Source organism: Watersipora subatra, chromosome 4 (genome assembly GCF_963576615.1).
Source record: "Watersipora subatra chromosome 4, tzWatSuba1.1, whole genome shotgun sequence".
Lineage (NCBI taxonomy): Eukaryota > Metazoa > Bryozoa > Gymnolaemata > Cheilostomatida > Watersiporidae > Watersipora > Watersipora subatra.
The window spans coordinates 49,023,258-49,043,275 of NC_088711.1; the positions used below are offsets into that span (position 1 = coordinate 49,023,258).

The 20,018-nt window shown below is 37.9% G+C and overlaps 2 protein-coding genes across 4 annotated transcripts in view; one reads left to right on the forward strand and one right to left on the reverse strand.

Moving 5' to 3' along the window:
- Positions 1-5,809, forward strand: part of LOC137395236 (vitamin D3 receptor-like) — a 29,750-nt gene extending 23,941 nt beyond the window's left edge. Inside the window, exons 1-4 of one of the 3 annotated variants that reach the window (XM_068082086.1) lie at positions 437-637; positions 2,066-2,295; positions 3,463-3,629; positions 4,425-5,809. In XM_068082086.1, coding sequence (XP_067938187.1) covers positions 523-637; positions 2,066-2,295; positions 3,463-3,629; positions 4,425-5,343 — 1,431 coding nt within the window. In that variant the 5' untranslated portion in view covers positions 437-522 and the 3' untranslated portion in view covers positions 5,344-5,809. Of the gene's footprint in view, positions 1-436; positions 638-2,065; positions 2,296-3,462; positions 3,630-4,424 lie in introns of those variants that run through there. The other 2 variants (XM_068082087.1, XM_068082088.1) reach the window with 2 other exon arrangements.
- Positions 5,810-6,534: 725 nt separating this feature from the next.
- LOC137395235 (glycerol-3-phosphate acyltransferase 1, mitochondrial-like) overlaps positions 6,535-20,018 on the reverse strand; it is a 61,665-nt gene continuing 48,181 nt past the window's right edge. The window contains exons 17-21 of the mRNA XM_068082085.1: positions 18,665-18,813; positions 15,151-15,348; positions 14,608-14,725; positions 11,585-11,653; positions 6,535-6,747 (exon numbers count right to left, since the gene is read on the reverse strand). Of these exons, the coding sequence (XP_067938186.1) occupies positions 6,572-6,747; positions 11,585-11,653; positions 14,608-14,725; positions 15,151-15,348; positions 18,665-18,813 (710 nt within the window). The 3' untranslated portion in view covers positions 6,535-6,571. The remainder of the gene's footprint in view (positions 6,748-11,584; positions 11,654-14,607; positions 14,726-15,150; positions 15,349-18,664; positions 18,814-20,018) is intronic.

The window sequence follows — 20,018 nt, forward strand, 5'->3', positions numbered from 1 at the left end:
GGCTATTGATGCAAGATATTCCCTACCCAACATCAATATTCTTAACTCAAAGCGCCTCCATGTATTCATTAGGGCTAATCTAGAAGGGTTTGTAAAACCTTTGCGTGTTTGCAAAGTTGTAATGAAGTAATTGGGACCATCGGTTTGTACGTCTGATGAACATGGAAGCTGCTCCAACAGCAAATACAATTATAGATAGAAGATGTGCTGCCTCCATTACGTAATTGTTGGTTCTAAGTTATTAGTTATTTTGACTATAGAGTTACTATAATTGCATGTAGAGTACTGAATAGCCCCAGAGGGCAATAGTTGGAAGGAGTTAATTACACCCTCTCATTCGCTGCTCTCTATTTCACCTTCGCTTTGCTAATAAGCCACTTGCCTGGCTATTGGTGAAATTAGACTGACGTGAAACGCTTGGATGGGCATAGCCGTGGTTGGTTGACAGGTCGACTTTCTCTGGTTCCCGCATGTCTACCGCATTCGCTCGTTGATAGTCAGAAGTATCAGTCGGGTTACAATATGATGTGCTTAAACTACGCTGATCCCCATTCCGGGGTTGTATATAGGAATTCTACAGCGCACCATCATCACGCCAACGCGTTACCGCAACAGGGAGATCAAATGCCTGACCCGGGTTGGTATCTTATTTGTTTTTATTTTCTTGTTTATTTCCTTTGTCCAATCCAAGACTTCCAAGTGGCATTCACGCAGTCAAATTTGTGGCCTGTTTACAAAAATAGTGTATTGCTTTGTTGTTTTGACTCGATGGGGTAACATTTTGTTTTTCCAAAACGAGCCAATGATGATTAAGTCATGATTCATAACAACATAAATGTTTTACTAATGACATGGTGATGTTGTTTTTATGTTTATAACGTAGATAAGCGATGCTTGTAAGCCCACAATGCTATTGATCCATATATCACCCACTTTACAATTCTGACTGCCAATTGTTCATATAGCATATTCAGTATCCACATCTTATCTACATCCTTAGAGATAAATGTTTAGGAAGCAAGATTCCATGCCGGTCAATGCATCAAAGAGATGCACTCAAAATTGCTATACGATTTCTACTAGATGTTTATCAAAGCAACGTAGAAGTGTTTATGGATATTTCTTTGTTACGGTCCTAGAAAATATACTGTCAAAGTCATAGTAGACTCAGTCAGTAGGAGCTTTCACCAAAGGAAATGCACTCCAAAATCTATTTAATCTCGGCAAATAATTTTTATTTTGCATTTATTCTACAAAATTAACAATGCTTTTGTCTCCATGCTAAAAAGGTTCTCATGATAGAAGTAGACTCGGAGAGTATATGGGCATTTTTTTACTAAATGAGTGCAACTTGAGTCTTTCATACACATTTTGCAATTCTATGTTCTAGAGCTCACGGTAGGGTGCTGAGGCTAGCTGTAGTAAGCTGCACTTAATTGCAGATATGTGAAAAGGGTCAACCTTAAATGTATTCCAGTGATTCACATGTATTCTACCTATAAGCTGCTGCCGTATCAACTAATGCGTATCAGTCATTGGACCATATTTCACATTCACCTCTTGCCTGATTTTCATTATTCGAGCTCATTTCGTGTGACTTTGCACCGCGGCTTCTCGGTGCAAACAACAAAAATCATTCACTCTTAAGTGAATTGAACATTCCTCCATCGTAATGCGTGCGCCTCCCACATCATCGGTTCCTGCAGCTCTTGGCTATGTGATACGGTTTTATCGTATGCAAATGTATGATAAGTGTGACAAGAGCTACTCGGCATAGCGTCAAAAGCTGTCTCGTTCACCTTGACAAGAGAGTCCATTGTTTTACCGCTAAGACTCCTTAAACCCTTTCACCCATAAAGTTCCAACTTTCATTCATAAGAAAGCGAATGGTGTACTACATTTTGGAAAATTTTTCTCATGTTAGCGGAATCAGGGATTGAATTAAATCCATCAATATTGTAAAAACACCTCATTCTAAAGTCATCATCTATGCGTAGTCAAGTTTAATAAGACCTTTCATATATTAGGCAGCACTTTTATGTCTTATCCGGATATATTTGATCAGGTCTGCACGCCCTATGGGAGAGTGTCTTCATGAAGATGGAGCAAGAGCCGTCACCTACTGGAGGTCAGGTTATGCTTGGTAATGTAAATGATCCAATGCGCCAACGAGGTCGTGTCAAGGAGGACAAATACTGTGGTGTATGTGGGGATAGAGCCCTCGGATACAACTTTGATGCCATTTCATGCGAGTCTTGCAAAGCCTTCTTCCGTAGGAATGCACCAAAAGGTTTGGTAAGTGCTGTTTGTGGTATCAGTAGAGATCGATCATATCATGGTGGACTATAATCAATGGAATATTGCAGTTGCTCGTTTTGCCTGTAGGAGTTTTGTACTAGGACTGTCACAGTTGTGTGGAATTATCATCTCTTTCATTCATACCTTTATGCATCTATAAAGCACCGTTTTAAGTGCGTTGACCCTTAAAAAATTTTCCTGCTGCAAAATTGCAAAGAAACCACAAAATTGTGACTGAAAAAAGATTGCAGATTCCAGTCAGATTAGCTAATTTATTTTTCCAGCGTCAAGCATTATTGAATTAGCTCCTACAGCCCTGATGTACTCAGGTTCTCTATATATACCTACTTTCCAAATTAAGATATACTCTAGTTAAGGCCACATACTAAGAGCACTAAATACATTGGCACTGCAAGAAACACTGATTTTTTATACGAATCCAAGTGCCGAATTTAGCATAGAGTGACAGGATCTTAAAACATTTAAAATTTGACAGAAGAGATTGATAGTTTTCTCTAAAGTTTCTCAACAGTAAAACATAATATCTAAGAGATATAGGCCTAATGGAAGTATATGGCATCTTGTAGAGAGTTTGTATTCTTGTATTGAACCTATAACTTAAAAATCAGCAAGTTTGCTATCATTAGGTCCTTAAGTATTGGCATACTCTAGTTTGTAAGAATTTGTTAAGAGACGTTCAGAGGATGCCATATGTTATGTACACTCGATACACCTTGCACGTTAAGTCGGTTTTTCTGTGCACTTACCGGTCGGATAAAATCTACCTGCTAGATTCTATTCAAGGTGGGTTTAATGTCAGATTTAATGATACAACAGCCGCAAGTTTCCATGGCTTTCTTCCGGCTCAGTTTATTGCCACATTGGATTAAATACATCATGCCTCGAAAGTTTTTATTTCTGTCTCAAGTGGTTTATGAGCAGTATGTACCCTGCAATGTTCATTGGTGATGGCTATTTAATAACTAGTTATTTCTTTATTTAAAAATTAGTTATTTCTACGGATTTCATTCCGGATTTCATTCCGTAGAATAAATTCATAAGGTCTACCTAACCTTAAGAGGCTTGAGGTAACAAACTGGTTTTATTAGCGAAGATTCCCGTTCTTGCTGTGCATGGTTTGTATGAGGACATTATTACTTGTAGGAATATTTCAAGTGTCCATATGATGAGCACTGCAAGATGGATGTGTCCAACAGGCGGTTCTGCAAGCGCTGTCGGCTCAAAAAATGCTTTGACATCGGCATGCGCAAGGAGTACATCCTTACAGAAGAGGAAAAATCAAAAAAGCGACAGAAAATAGAAGAAAACCGGTTAGTTTTTCTCAAGCCTTGTTTTGCTATTGTCGATAGATAATTTTTCAAATATTCAGTTACACCCGGATTTCAAAGAATGGAAGGAAATTAGATCCTTAAATAGCCAGTGAAACCATTTCCTCTGGTAAGTGAAGCAAGATTGGCCGCTTGAAAACTAGCTTTGATTGATGTACTTTTATAGCCATCCAGAGCCTTAGCCCTAACTGATATGGCTGCTTTCCCTCTGCCTCGTGGCTCCCTAGGAAATGCACCTAAAACCAGTTTAATATTTACTTAGTAATGGCTTTGAGGCAGTGCATTTGCATGACACGGTGGCCCATCAAGGCTCGACCAAACTAACTTTCATTGTCCCTTGTGGAATGAAGTGAACATCAGTCAATGCACAAACATAATTGCTGTGTGTTAAAATATTATGACTCTCATTGTCGAGTTTAGCCAAGCTAGACAAGCAATTCATGGTTGCTAGGAATCCTCAATTGCATGAATCCATGTTGAATTGTGCTCTATAATCAGTGGTTTTAGAATGCGCTAGTCCAATGTTATTTTTATCTGAGTGCTAGGAGCCTCTACAGCTTTTAGCTTCTAAGGACCAGTTTTACTGATAACGTGATTCATCTCATGCACTCTTTAACTGTGAAATGAAATAGAATGTCATCTAGCTAAAGGCTTTTAGCTATTGTAGGCCTACTTCTTCAATTTTGGTTCGGTTTTTCGAAAAGACTGACTTACCTGAAGTTCGAGCTTTTCTAGGTTAATAGGTTGTTGTAAATAACTCGAGTGATACGTTTACAGGAAAATGAAGGACAGTGATAAGTCTATGGACAGCGATGACGTGAACAGCAACTGCAGTATGGACATTGGCCAGAGTGACCGAGTTGTCCCGCTGACAGAACAAGACCAACTTGAAATTGATGACATAGTAACTTCATACACAACCTCTCTGGAAATCATTGCCAACAATGGTGGCCAGAAAGACAGCATTAAAGACTTAGTAAATGTATGTGAAGTGAGCATTAGAAGAGTCATCGACATGGCCAAAAAGATGAAGTCTTTCAAAGCGCTGCCACAAAGCGCTCAAATATGCCTTCTTAAAGGTGGTTCCATCGAGCTACTTATCATTCGGTCAGTACTGACCTTTGACCGAGAGCGACAGCGATTTCTAGAACAAACCGATAACCCACAGACCAGTGCTATCACCATAGATCAGTTCAAGTCAGCTGCTCTGAATGCTGACACAAGTGATCTTTCAAACATGTCGTCAGGTAGAACTATCGATCCGAAGCAGCAGTTCTCATTGGTAGAAGATATCATGAAATTTGTTAAAGTTTTGAGTCTAGAGCTCAAGGCAGATGAAACAATGCTTATCTTCTTACTCCTTGTCTCTCTTTTTTCTCCTGACCGACCTAATCTCGACCAAAAAGATCTGAAAGATGCGGTCTCCAAGGAACAAGAGCGATATTCGGCCCTTCTCAGAAGGTATTTGGAAAGCAAAATGCCTCGTCGGAAGGCAGCCATTTATTATGCTAAGCTGCTCATGAAACTTACAGACATTCGAAACCTAAATGAGGAATCATCTCAGGTGTTTCTTAGTATGAACGCTGAAACAATTCAACCTCTCATGATAGAGGTACTAGACATTCCGGGTGCAAAGGCTCTAGCATCAGATGTGCCCGGTCAGCAAACCCCGGCAGTCGTTACTGCGCAGAGTTGAACCATTATTTTGTACAGTTTTGCTTTTTTTATAGATTGACCCTTTTTCTATTAGACAATCTCAGGGGTAGGAAATTCTACCAGTGCCACTCACGCGCCATTCATACCTGGCGCATCAACGGTGTTTTCCGGTTGGTGTGACCAGCCTAATTGCACCAAATTGCTTGATGCTGTATATAGTTATAACTTGTTGACAAAGTATTTTAATATTAATAGCCATTGATTGACCTTTACCAATTTTATTCTGGCAGCGTTATGTCAAAATGTGTTCTGTACGAGAAAGTTATCATTCTTTGATTAATTATTTTTGTAAACCTTTTGCTACTGTTTCTGTTTGATCACTGTAGAAGATGCTGGTTATTTTAGCACATGCAACACTCTCGCCATAAATCAAAATCTTAAGTGCACACAAATGTTTGCAAATATATACACATTTATTAAGATATTAAATAAAATGTTGGTTCTGACAAACAAACCAAAAAGATGTGCCTACAATTATAATCTTGTTAAAACTTAACATTGAATGAAAGCTGCCAAAAATGATGAGAAACGTATCGATGAAGCCTGTTGATATCATACAACATACCGGCAGCTCTTGTAAGAAATTAAACAGGAGTGATAGCAGAAATTTGAAAGGAAATGCACAAACGAGTAGTAATTGAAGCACTTCTACAAATATTCACCAGAATCCTACCATAAGGTACCCAACTATGTCAGTGTGAAGACTTGGCTAGGAGAGCTTGTACTAAATGGTAAAACTGTTAGTGATAAAGACATCTCTATAAAACTGGTTGTGGTTTTATAAGCAATGTTTTGGCAATTGGAGAGCAGATTTATGAATCAACTGTAACACTAAAATAAGACCATTTGAATGTCCCAAGTCTTATCAAGCCAAACAAGTCTTATGGGTACTACTATTGGCACTCACAGGCATATTCACAAAAATCATTTATATTTGTCTTGCTCATATTCCTGTCATTACCATGACAAGCCCACCAGTTGTAAAGCTCTGCATAGCCAAGCCTTTGAGTGAAAATATCATTAAACCATGGCTACCCTATGGCCAAGAGATTCAGAAATGTGTTAATAAACAGTAAACATTCTGTAGACAACTTCTGCTTTCAATAAATCACCCAATTCTCTGTTAGATAAAATTGCTAATATCCTATCCTGGAATTCACAAATGTACACAATAAATATCACCTTATAAATGATCCGAGTATTTCTAGCTAATCTGATTTGTAGCTATCTATCCTAGATATGAGCTCGTTCAGCCGCCCAGCCGAATTGTACTCATCTGTGATGCTCGCCATCTTTTCATTGGCTATGTCATAATATTCTGTGACTCCCAGGTCAGAAAGGGAATGAAGAGCATTCCTTACCATGTCTTGGGCCACAGACTCAGCTGAAAGAGTTGATGACAAATGGTAAGCGAGCCTAACCACCACACCGAGATTTGATCTCAAAATACACTACGGAGAAGTCATTAGCATTGCAGAAGTATCTAACATTTCATCAAGTATGATGGATTAAAAGTTACTCAAAACTATAGTAGCTTGAAGTCGCTGACAAAGAACCTGAGCCGCAAAGGGAATGACTAATACGGTGCTCCAGAGAATCTACAAAACTCATGTTTTTATTCACATTTTAGCATGTATAATGAGGGGAGCCATAACTAGGAGCTGAGACACCAAGAACAACATATGGTACCAGAAAATGTTGCTTGTTGAGCACTCTTCCAGTAGCTGGCCTGCTGGCACCAACCAAATCAGGCATATCGCTAGCCTGCTCCTTGCGAAAAAAAGAATATGGCGCACATCGTTGCTTTAGGTTTTACAACTATTTTGTCATTTTTTATTTGTTATCGCAATCGAAATATCGGATTTTTGCAGAAAAAAATAGTGAAAATTGTGATGACACAATATCAACCTCCAATATTTAATGTTTGCTATAAAAATGAGTTCATGTCATTGGCTAAAATCTAATAGTGCCAGTACCGGATACGATTTTCCTAATTAGTTGGATGATCAGGGAGATTCTAGTTGGCAAGTTCAATAGTTGTTTTTAGCAACAAACAGAATAAAGTATTGATTCCAATACTCACAAAAGAGTTAAATATTACATCCATCAACTATATCGATGAGACAAATATGATATTCCTCAACTATATCGATGATACAAATATGATATTCCTCAACTATATCGATGAGACAAATATGATATTCCTCAACTATATCGATGAGACAAATATGATATTCCTCAACTATATCGATGAGACAAATATGATATTCCTCAGCTATATCGATGAGACAAATATGATATTCCTCAACTATATCGATGAGACAAATATGATATTCCTCAACTATATCGATGAGACAAATATGATATTCCTCAACTATATCGATTAGACAAATATGATATTCCTCAACTATATCGATGAGACAAATATGATATTCCTCAACTATATCGACATATTCCAAAAGTACAAATATGGGACCAGGGAAATAATTTCTTTCTTTTCTGTAATTAGGTAGGTTAATATAAATCAGAATTTCTTTTAAAGATGCAACAGAGAACTCAGTAAACAGAGTTCTAATACGCCGTTTGTTCCAAGAATTCACATTGCATATTTAAACAATGTTTTAGAAATGAATCCCACTTTGTCACTACTTGTCTGTTAGTCCGCTATAAACTCTACGCACTTTCACATTTTTTGATCGATTTTATCCAATTGCCACAGGCGTGTGCCTGAGTCTTCCGACAAGTCGCCAAACACATTGGGTTCGAAAACTGCAACTGATTCCTGACAACCGGCCCTTTAAACATGCACCTGGAGGCTATCTGATTAGAAATGAAAGGTATCCTGAGCATGGCCAAACTGACTGCTGACGTTTTATAATCAGAATGTTTAATTGGTGAATTGCTTGCAGATAATACATTTCTTTTCATTTATTTGTTTAACGTAAGCTTATATTCTACTTTTTATACCACTAGTAAAAGAGGTTTTCCATCTTTTGTGAAAATGTATCAATGCAAGCAACCAAAGTTGAGATTTCCTCATCAATCTCCGCCCTAGCAATATCCAAACTGAAATATGAACATCGAAAACATGCAGAATATTGCTTCCTTATCCATGAAAAGCCTTTTAAAACCATCTAGTTTAAATTTGACTGAATACTTGGTCTCAACAGCGAGTAATTGAATAGGGATTATTACAGTTACTGAGAAGAGTTAGTATCCAGTGACTATTTGTCATGTCAATGATTTACCTGTTGAACTGGGCTCATCTTCCCATCACATTACATATGCAAATGAAGGAACATGAATCTAGCAATAGCTCAAACACTAATTATGTCGAGCATTATTTGCGAGAAAGGCACATTTTTTGGAGAAATTAGGACTATATGAAGAGATAGACATATATATCTAAGAGTGACATGTGAATAACTCAAACCAACGTATAAAACCGCAAAAAGATTGATGCCTGGTTCTTTAGAGCGATAGATAAAACAGATTCACTCAGATTATTACAGACTTTATAAATTTGAACTTGGTGCAAAGCAATTAACAGAAATTGATAGACTACCGCAGTGACATCGACACCGATACATCAACAGAAAATCAATGACACCAAAGATAACTTCTGTGAAAGTGCTATAATTTCCTCTGTGAGTCAATTGGTCAACTGAGATTACCATTGCTTGCCTACATCCTTCAATTAACTCATTACTCCAGCTTTCTGTCAGGTGTCAGGGAACTCAGTGCATGGCCAGCACGCATCAAGTTCACCTCTTTTTTCTCCTCTCAGCCTTATAGGCAGTCAATTGCTTTCACTCGTAACAGATTCAAATAAATGTGTAACTCAATCTTACTATTTGCAACCTGATTAAAAATCTTAATGCATCTATCCATTCTTCTACAACTACAGCTTAAACCTAATTCCTTTGCAAACCTGGTCTACATTCGTTCATTTCTAGACCTGGTCTACATTCGTTCATTTCTAGACCTGGTCTACATTGGTTCATTTCTAGACCTGGTCTAGATTGGACCATTTCTCAGCCTGGTCTACATTGGTTCATTTCTAGACCTGGTCTACATTGGTTCATTTCTAAACCTGGTCTACATTGATTCATTTCTAAACCTGGTTTATATTGGTTCATTTCTAAACCTGGTCTACATTGATTCATTTCTAGACCTGGTCTACATTGATTCATTTCTAAACCTGGTTTATATTGGTTCATTTCTAAACCTGGTTTATATTGGTTCATTTCTAGACCTAGTCTACATTGGTTCATTTCTAAACCTGGTCTACATTGATTCATTTCTAAACCTGGTTTATATTGGTTCATTTCTAAACCTGGTCTACATTGATTCATTTCTAGACCTGGTCTACATTGATTCATTTCTAAACCTGGTTTATATTGGTTCATTTCTAAACCTGGTTTATATTGGTTCATTTCTAGACCTGGTCTACATTGATTCATTTCTAGACCTGGTCTACATTGATTCATTTCTAAACCTGGTCTACATTGATTCATTTCTAAACCTGGTTTATATTGGTTCATTTCTAAACCTGGTTTATATTGGTTCATTTCTAGACCTGGTCTACATTGATTCATTTCTAGACCTGGTCTACATTGATTCATTTCTTAACCTGGTTTATATTGGTTCATTTCTAAACCTGGTCTATATCGGTTCACTCGCAAAAGAGATATTGGCTTGGCTAAACCTTTTCACCCTACTCGACCAATTTGAACTGCAATGACATTTGGATATAGTTAGATCTTGTCTAATGTGAACCAAGCTTTATAGTCGTTTTTTTCATCTTTTTCATACCATCTCTCAACCCAACATATCATTCCACAACTTGTCTACGCCCCCTCCCTCACTAGATTACAAGATCCACTACTTATCATAGCTCCCTACTTAATTCACCACTGTTTCCCTTCTTACCTGAATTGTACCATAGTATAGTGCTTCCTGTCGTTCACATGCTCAAACCATCACCATTAATCTAATTCTGCCACTAAGCAAACTCTTTTGCCTATCCATATGTTCTCCTTTTCATTATGTCACTATCTAAATATGCAATTTCTACTACCTCAAAATAAATCCCCAACCTGCTCATTTACTAGTGGGCAACCGACATTGGAAAGCAATCAATTCGCATGGGTCACCGTCACAAATGGTTTTTTAACCACTTGCTAGAAACAATTATGGTTTGGCTCAACCAAATTTCAACCGACACAGACACACTGACACTATGGAAGTCAACTTATAAGATAACAGACTACTCTGGCTGACAGTTCGAAAGTGCCAAGGTGGGGCGGTTGAAGAGTTTACAAGAGAAAAAGGAATGTATTATCTTATTAATCCTAGAATAAGAAGACTAACAAGGCTTAAGTCTCATGGAGTGATGCTCTCACAGAGCCGTATCTCTCTCTAATATCAACCGGTGGGACAGGAGATAGATTTATTACGAAATTTCTCCGTTATCCGTTTTGCAATAGAACTGACAGGCTGCGGTATTGTTGACAAGCAGCCCTCATGCACACCGAACCAGACACAAATGCCTCCACGCTACCATAACTCCTGACGCCAGACACTTGCGTTTATCCTTTTGCACCCAAGAATCTGTTAGATTATTAATACATTAAGATAAATTTTAAACTATGTTATTTTCCTTTTCATCAGGACCAATGCAATCCATAAATAAAATCTTTCGAATTCTCTGTGCAAATACCAAGGGAAATAGATTTACAGCAGTATTATTTCATAAAAAGCTTGGTGAAAAAAATTTAATCTGAAATGCTCTGTCGAACAGCGAGTTCTCATAAAATATTTTGGTCTCGATGACCAAGTCAAGATAAAGAGATCTAACACTATGTTATTCGGGACAGATCTCGATGAAACACAAACTATTGCAGAATGTTCTGTTGGACAAATGCAAAACCGTAAAAACGCAACTACTAATTGACACCTGATTGATCAAAATAATTGCCTATCTCTTTTTCATTGAATTCCTTAAAAATCACCGACATTGTACTCGCCTAAACTTTGTTCACCCAATTCTTCCCAAAGCAATTATAAAAACAGCGGTAAATACATGTATATTGGAGGCGGCATAAAAACTAGGTGAAACATACAGGGAAGCAAGTGAACAGGTTCATTGATGATAATGGGTGATAAGAACATGCATTGCCTCGACCTAACAGTATGTTTGACAGAATGTAACATCTTACGATAGCTAGTGACTCCTTGTTCAACACGGGAAATCAGCTTCTCATGAATGCTCTTTGATAGCGTCGTAACTGCAAAGAAATTCGAAGGCAATAGTACAAACCAGTCTCATATTAATTATTCATCTTGACAGAATTATGACCAAATATGGTTACTAGAATATTACATCATTTGTAACACAAAAGGGACTGTCAAATTTATCATGATTTGCTGGAAAGTAAGAGGCCAGTAAGTGCTATATAATAGACTGGAATCAAATGTATTAGTGGTTGCATAATCGGCTTTACAAAGAACGCATACACACTTTTTCCATGTTATTCTCTCGCCTTAGGTGGTTTAAGCTTGTGGCGAAAAACCCAACTCAACAAACCAACGAACTGGTTTAGGTTTAGCCACACAAACCTTTTTATATGACTTGATATGTCACACCACCCCCTGCCTATATAAATAGACCAGTTTTAGTGGTGTCATGGTGGCTTATACCAGCAAAAAATTGATTCAATAGAAGGCTACTAAACGAAAAGAGGCTAGTGACACTTGTAATAAACACGGACCGACCCCACGGGTCCTTTCAAATCTCCTTTGGTACAAATGTGCTGTCGCGTAATCAAATCCAGCAAGAAATAACAGTAATAAATGCGGTATGTTTGTCTTAGACACCAGGTATCTGATTTTTAAAAACTTCAAGATAAAGCTTTCCTCACATCTTCCATCGAAAGCTGAGCAATTTTAACTTTATTTCAACATTGTAGCTGAGCAGTGACGAAGAAAGCGAACAAACCCAGCACAAGCGCATCATATGGAACAGTGGCTTGAGACAAACGCATGATTACATCTACGGCCATTGTATGAGTAAGGTGTTTGTGAAGTATAGTTGTTTGTTTTAGAAAGTATGTTCCAGCTTTAGGTTTTGGTTGGCGAAGGTACTATTGTGATGAGCAACCGATCACAAAGTTCTTCCAATTACGTAAAGGTGAGATACAAGTGAATGAGAATAAGCCAAATCCAGCTACATGAAGATGGAGAATATGGATAACATGAAGGAATAATAAAGTAGATTTAATATCTTAGTGATAGAATCTCAGGTCAAAAGCAAGACATAAATGACTCTACGCAGCTGCACCACTGGTAATCTTTCCAGATTAATTATCATCTACCATTTGTCCTTGAAAAACATCGACATAAGCCCTGCCCTGTACCTTTTGGATATAATATTGACCACCAACTGCATGTTGTGGCAAAACTAAAGCTACATCCATGCTTGTGAACAGAGGGACACGTTAGACAAATGTGGTTCAAAACTATTTCATGATTGACCAAAGCAGGAAATGACTACATGGGGCATCAATTCCTGGCAGCTCAGCAGGTAGCAGCACCAAACTTAAAACTCATCCATCATAAATTGTTAGGTAGAACAACACCATTTGTATGCATTGGAAACAGGGTGAAATGAGTAAATATAGTGCTACTGAGAGCTAAATAGACCCACAAGTAGAAATGGGATGAACGATTGGAGTAAGACAGGATGATACAGTAAAAAACGTAAATGAGGCAGCGTAAGTTACAGAAGGATGAAGGGTAGAGAAGAAGCGAGTAGAAATAGGGAAAAGATGGGGAAGGAAAAGTAGGTATTGGAGAGGAGTAAAGAAGATAGAAAGCGGAAAGGAGCAGAAAAGGGGAGATAAATGAGACGAAAGAAAGAGTAAAAAGAAGAATGAGAAATCGGGGTACAAAAAAGGAGAGTAGAGAAAGGGAATGCAGCAAAAATGTGGTTAACACCCAATCAGCCATCTACTTCTTCAGACGCGACTATCAATAACAATGGTGAGATTGTTACACCGATGCAAAATGTATGATTCCATTCCATGTGTTACATGGCAGCGAACAGTTTAATTTCTCAATTATCTTGTACCAAAAAGTACAAAGTTTATTCTCTACATCTGGTAACCAGAAGGTAGTTATTCTGGAACACCTGGCAGCAAAGGAGAAATTTATTTGGAACATCTGGAAAGGGGTTAATACTCTGCAAAACTTGAAAGCAAGAGAGCTGAACTTGCGAAACCCAGCAGCCAACTACAAATTCTTTTCATTCAACATAGAATTGGTCTGCCTAAAAGACAAATTTCTATATATGGATTTTTTCAAAAATTTGTTCATCCAGCAATAAAAAGGAAGACCACACACAAGGTTCATATCACTGGATACAAACTAGATTAGTATTATTCCACTCTCTTCAAGAATTCAGCTCGAGTCTTGGAAAGGTGGATAGATCAGCTCTAAAGGCAGCCGAGGGCCGGCAAATGGAGGCCTGATCTAATAAACACTGCGGATGATAAACCAACGGCTGATGAGATCCCTCGTCGACCACAATGACTTCTCCAGACCAAAAATGGGAACAAAGAAAATTAATTCGAGTGAGAATGTCACAACTAACACTAATCATGAATAATGCATTAGAGAGAGAGGGAGGGAGAAGAGATGGAAGAAATGGGGAAAGTGTCCATAGAGATGAGAGCTTGATGCATTTGCACCTAGTAATAGCGAGCAAAATGGACTCATCAGAATCCACTATAAACACAATCATTAACTCTTCCTTCCTTGAGACGGTATTTCTCTTTGCGGTTTGTTATTGCTTGCTATCTCTGCCACTCAGCAAGCAATCCAATTACAAAAAAGTCCAGAAAAAAGGATGATGCAATGTTATGTCTTCGTTCGGGCCGATGTGACATTTGTTCTACTGCAATTGTTTTTAATGAAAAATAAATTAGAGCTACTAAAAAAACATAGAGACAGGGTAGATAAAATGAACAGCTTGTGCTGCCAGTTCCAACAAAAGTGCTGCTCAGGAGTGACTCTGCTCTTCTATTGGTCGATGATGACTTTGCACTAAAAGGCCTATAAAAACCTTTTAACCAGACCAACTAAAATTGGCTGATCACTTAGCATCAGTTGGATGACTCAAGCACCTATTTTCAGAAAAGAAAAAACATGGTGATACGAAATGGCAACCTGCAGCAATACTTACAAGGTTGATCTGTGGTTAGAAGAGGTTCCAGTTGGCAGCATGTTACCCAGTAGCTTTCTATCATTGGTTGTAAAACCGAGGTTAAACTTCTGAACAGCTCTTTCTCGTCTGGGTTTAGCTAATATAACGGAACAAGAAAGTGATAAATATTATAAATGGAAGAAAACTATTATCTCTAAAATATTTACCAAGGGAATGCGGAATAAGGCACAGTAAATGATATAATGATATAGAATTGTACCATGGTTTAAAGAATTTCCTCACACAAAACTATTATCATCACACTAGCAGCTGCACTGAGTTTGATGCTAAAAAAACCACGAAAATGCCAATATACAATAAACAAACTTTGAAGTTCTCTTACCTAAAATTTCCTGCTAATAAATGTCAAGTTTATAAAATACCAAACTGACATGCTGTTGACTGATGGCAAAAAAACTATAATGGTTCTGGATTTCATGTTTAACTTCTGTGCTCAATGACCAAATAACTTGAGATTGTATCACCACCTCTTTCAACCAAAAGTTTCTGGTATACCATTACTTTGTATTCTTTTTCAGGGCTGGCAAAGTCATCCATATCATCGGTATCAAAACCATACATGGTCCGACGCACAATATTGCTAGTCCACTGCTCGGCCTCCTCATTGTAGGTGTCCTCGACTCCCAACGTCGTGAACAGCTCTTGGCTGATGAGAGACTCGAAAGTCTCGTCTAGTTCAGTCTCAAAGTCCTTACAAGGCTGTAACATAATAGCCGCTTTTATAATATGAAACTGGAATATATTTACAATTAAATAAGAGTATTGAAAGGAGAACACAAAGCACAATAGAGCCCTGATTGTGCAGTTACCGGTTATGGATATCCGTAAGATATCTGTTAGTTTCCTGTCAGCTTATCAGTGAATATTACCATTTTTATTCATGGTAATCACTCTCTGGCAATCTTTGTCACTAACTCTGAGCCATTGTTCTTAATCCATTGTTATTCAGGCTTTTAATATTTCATAGAGTTGTCTGCACTACAGAAGAGTATCTATTTACTAAGTCTCTCGAGGTCACGCAAATGTCGCAATCCATTTCTATCAAAAGCTCAATCAGTATACATATAGCTTTTTTTCCGGTCAACCATTTTTACCAACTAAACATTGAATTATGTCCCTTTCATACGCAAGCACCATTGAAGCTCGAGTGATAATTATATTCATTTTATCAAAAGGAAACTTGGCATTTCCAGGAGAAAAATGAGTTTATATTACAAACGAACCAGAAATTTGTGTGACATCTTTAAACGCTGACTCAGAGAAACTTGTTATTGTAAATCAATGATGACCGCTTGACAACACCAACCTGTTCAAGCCTGTCTTCTGGCTTTTACCTAGGTTAGCTGACTAAATGGTGAAGTTCACTGGAGGTGAAATAAAAAATGTGCACCCTGGAAAAAACACAGGCAGGTGAAAAAAGCGGCATAAATCTTAGTTTCCTGATATTTATTTATACAGACGGATTTCTATTACAAGTCATATATACTTTTAGCATAAGTTTTTAATAAATTTATTTTTTAAACAACTATCCTCAACAGTGTCTTATTATTGTAGAGTGACTCAATTTATATTAAAAATTGACCTCGTTTGCAGCATGTTTCAGATTTCATAATCTGCAATACCAATCATGACATGGTGGCAGGTATACATATCAAGCAAACCAAATGTGAATTCGCTGTGATTGACCGCAAGCATCAGTCGCAGCAACCAAGGGAATGCACTCAGCTTTTTTTTCAGTTAACTCTAACCTTAATTTAGATATTTAAAAAAATTTTATTCCCAAAAATAATGAACTTTTTACACATAATCCTACATGTGGTAAATCCTTCAAGTCAACATCGGTTGATGCCATTGGCTATAAACAAAGGATAGCTCCCACCAATGGTCTCAAGGCACATCAATGGGCTATTGCAAAAGTATGAAAAAAGCACAAACCCAATCAACAACCCAATTTTTAACTAGATAAAAACCCATCTGCAGGCGCCTTAGTTTAGGAGCATAAATACCGACGAAGGCTAGCTTTTACTTGAACAAGAAAGAAAGCAAGAGAAGGCTTGCACTGAGCACCCCATGTGCAAAAGTCCAGCAATGAGTAGCCCGTGATTATAGGAAATTGAGGGCTGGGCATCAACTGCTTATTAATTATGTAAGGAGGAGGAATAGATGTAAAGCCGCCCGTAAGAATCACACCTATCAGGGCATCAATAATTCATACCCACTTATTAAAACTAGATATTGAAATTAATTGCCAGTTTAAACATGACATCAACTCCAGACATTCATTACACTATGCACTGATTTTTAGTTCAGTCAGAAATGTAGAAAGGAAAAGGGCAACAACCTGGGTCAGTTAACCAAAGTTAAATACTATGTATTTCTGCTAATCAATTCATTACTAGAGAGGCAATCAACTCGGCATGAACAAGGCTGATGACAGTATAATACCACTGACACATTGTTCCTGGGGCCCATTGTGCAATATTCCTGGCAGGGCGCCAGAGCCGAGTACAACCCTCAGAAAGACTGAAGACTGGTTCGCGCTACAGACGCTCCCCAACTTACAACGGCGAGATACATTCTGGACAGTTGTTTATAAATCGAATTCGTTCCCAAGTTGTCTCAGACTATAACTTGAGCGGTGCCCATGCGCTGAAAGTTTATCATTACTTTTGTGCAAGGTTTATCAAATAGCAAACCGTAAAAGTTTTCTTCTGTTCTGCATAGTGAGAACGCTTACAGCGGACTATTCGCTGATGTAAAAGCGGATGGGTTTGTAAAAGTGCGAACGCTATTATAACAGACGATCACCGAAATACCGCACGATTAACACCTGATATATTATGAATTAGCCTTAACCCTTTCACTGCCGAGCATGTACAAATTTGGGTATCTGCCAAGTGCCAGCCATTTTACCGAAAATTGCTGATATTGCTTCATGATATGTAAACAGTATTTTTTCCAATTTCAATCTCGATTCAGAACAATTTTGTTACATATTTTAATTTGCTAACATTTTAGCCATCATTGCTATGCAAAGATTCAACGGATCTATACTTTGTGCCAATGATAAAGCTGTGTGTGGCTATGATCGATGCGAAGCTAAAACGATCTTCCATGTTTCTGACTCTTACAAAATTATTACTTTCACTACTCTCAGAGACAGTGCTGCTGCTTTAACTATCTGTATAATCACGAAAATCTGAATCTGAATTGGCTATAATGTCATCAACATTACTAATTACCTGTTTTCTGACTCGCGCGCGGTAATTAATGAACTCACACAAAAGATGTTCGTTATTAAATTATAAATTCTCTAACAAAAGTTTGAAACTGATTCGTTACTTTAGGCTAATTTTATAGACAAATCTTCAGAAAACACTGTCAATTTCATAAAAGTCTTAAAGACCGTGGGTTATGCTGTCAACGAATAATAAAATGAGGTAACTACGCAATGGCTGGGAAAGTCGCAATAATGCGTCTACGGCAGTCGTCCCACGAAAACGCATTTATGCGTCTACGGCAGTGAAAGGGTTAAGAAAGACATACAGAATCTGATAAAATTGTCCTGCTCATCAACGTACAGAGTTGTCTCCTCTGAGTAGCATGGAGATTAACTGATAAAACTGACAAAGGAAACAGCTAGCAATTATAACCCACTGCTCAGCTTTAGTCTAAGCTCTATAACATCGCAGCACTAGCAATAGTTATGAATTTATACTGTTATTAGTGCAAGGAAGAGACTAAACTGCACTTTTCAATAGCGAAAAGTAAAACTCGCATCAACGAAGGACAACTCACTCTATACAAACTTTACCCCAACATATTACTCCAAACTGCAAACGCATAGTAAATTTTTCAGCACAAAACGCTTTTATATATAGTTAAGTGAAATAATGGGAAAATGTTATTATTTGGAAATAACCAATGTTAAACTAATTATTTCAGGTATGAGGCTGCTAAGCAACTATTTCGGGGTCAAATCTTTGAGACTTACAATGGCAAAGTTCTAACTCACCGCTGTAAATAAATATTCATACTTCATCACATCTGCCAGATAAACAGCGTACTCCAACACAGACTCTTTGGTGAAGGAGGTAGCACTGTATCTGTCCAAAGATGAGCCGTCAAGCAATGTTACACCCGTGGCAGCACACACAGAGCACGCTACAATAGTCAAAGAACTATACATAGACAATAGTGTTGGTATACAATCACTGGCTACATAAAGAAATATCTTGATGCTGAAATGATTTGAAAAGCTGATGGAGGAAAGGAATTATAGGGTCTGAATAATTTCACGAATCCATACAGTACGTAAATGTGGCTTAACTCTACATATGGCCAGTTGATAATCACCAAGCCTCTAGGAGTCATCGATTTTAAGTTTTCAATACTTGATACTAGCTGATCTATCCACAGAAATTTTATGTCAAAAACATTTTTAAAGGATCCTGTCTGCATTATCAAAGCACAGTTACTCACTGAAGGCAATGACATGGGGATTCTATCAAACAATGTACGACAATATGCCAAGTACCTACAGCTTCAGATCCACAACCTAATTTTTTTTGAATGACAGGTTGGGGTTACATTCTGAAGACCTCAATGTAAGTATTGAATGACAGGTTGGGGTTACATTCTGAAGACCTCAATGTAAGTATTGATTAACAAAACCCCCCTACGAAAATCCGTTGTTAAACATTTTGTTTGGGTAATAGGTTACCATTATGTGTACATACAGGCTATCTACACCGGATAGCACTTTTGTTTTTAATTTCTGTTGCTTTATTTCTAATGGCTCTTTAAATATAAACGTTTTCCTTTTTTTTTTATTTAGCATCTGTGAGTACACGAGCATGTAACACGAGCATGTAGCACGAGCATGTAACACGAGCATGTAACACGAGCATGTACCACGAGCATGTAACACGAGCGTGTAACTCACGAGCATGTAACACGAGCATGTAACTCACGAGCATGTAACTCACGAGCATGTAACTCACGAGCATGTAACTCACGAGCATGTAACTCACGAGCATGTAACTCACGAGCATGTAACTCACGAGCATGAAACACGAGCATGTAACACGAGCATGTAACACGAGCATGTAACACGAGCATGTAACACGAGCATGTAACACGAGCATGTAACACGAGCATGTAACACGAGCATGTAACACGAGCATGTAACACGAGCATGTAACACGAGCATGTAACACGAGCATGTAACACGAGCATGTAACACGAGCATGTAAACAAGTGTTAGGCTACCATATAGTATATAGCAATAGATGTTACTTACTTCTACCTATTCGTTATGTTTACTTTCTTAGCGTTTCTCTTTCTGTTTTGCATTTGCATGTACCGTA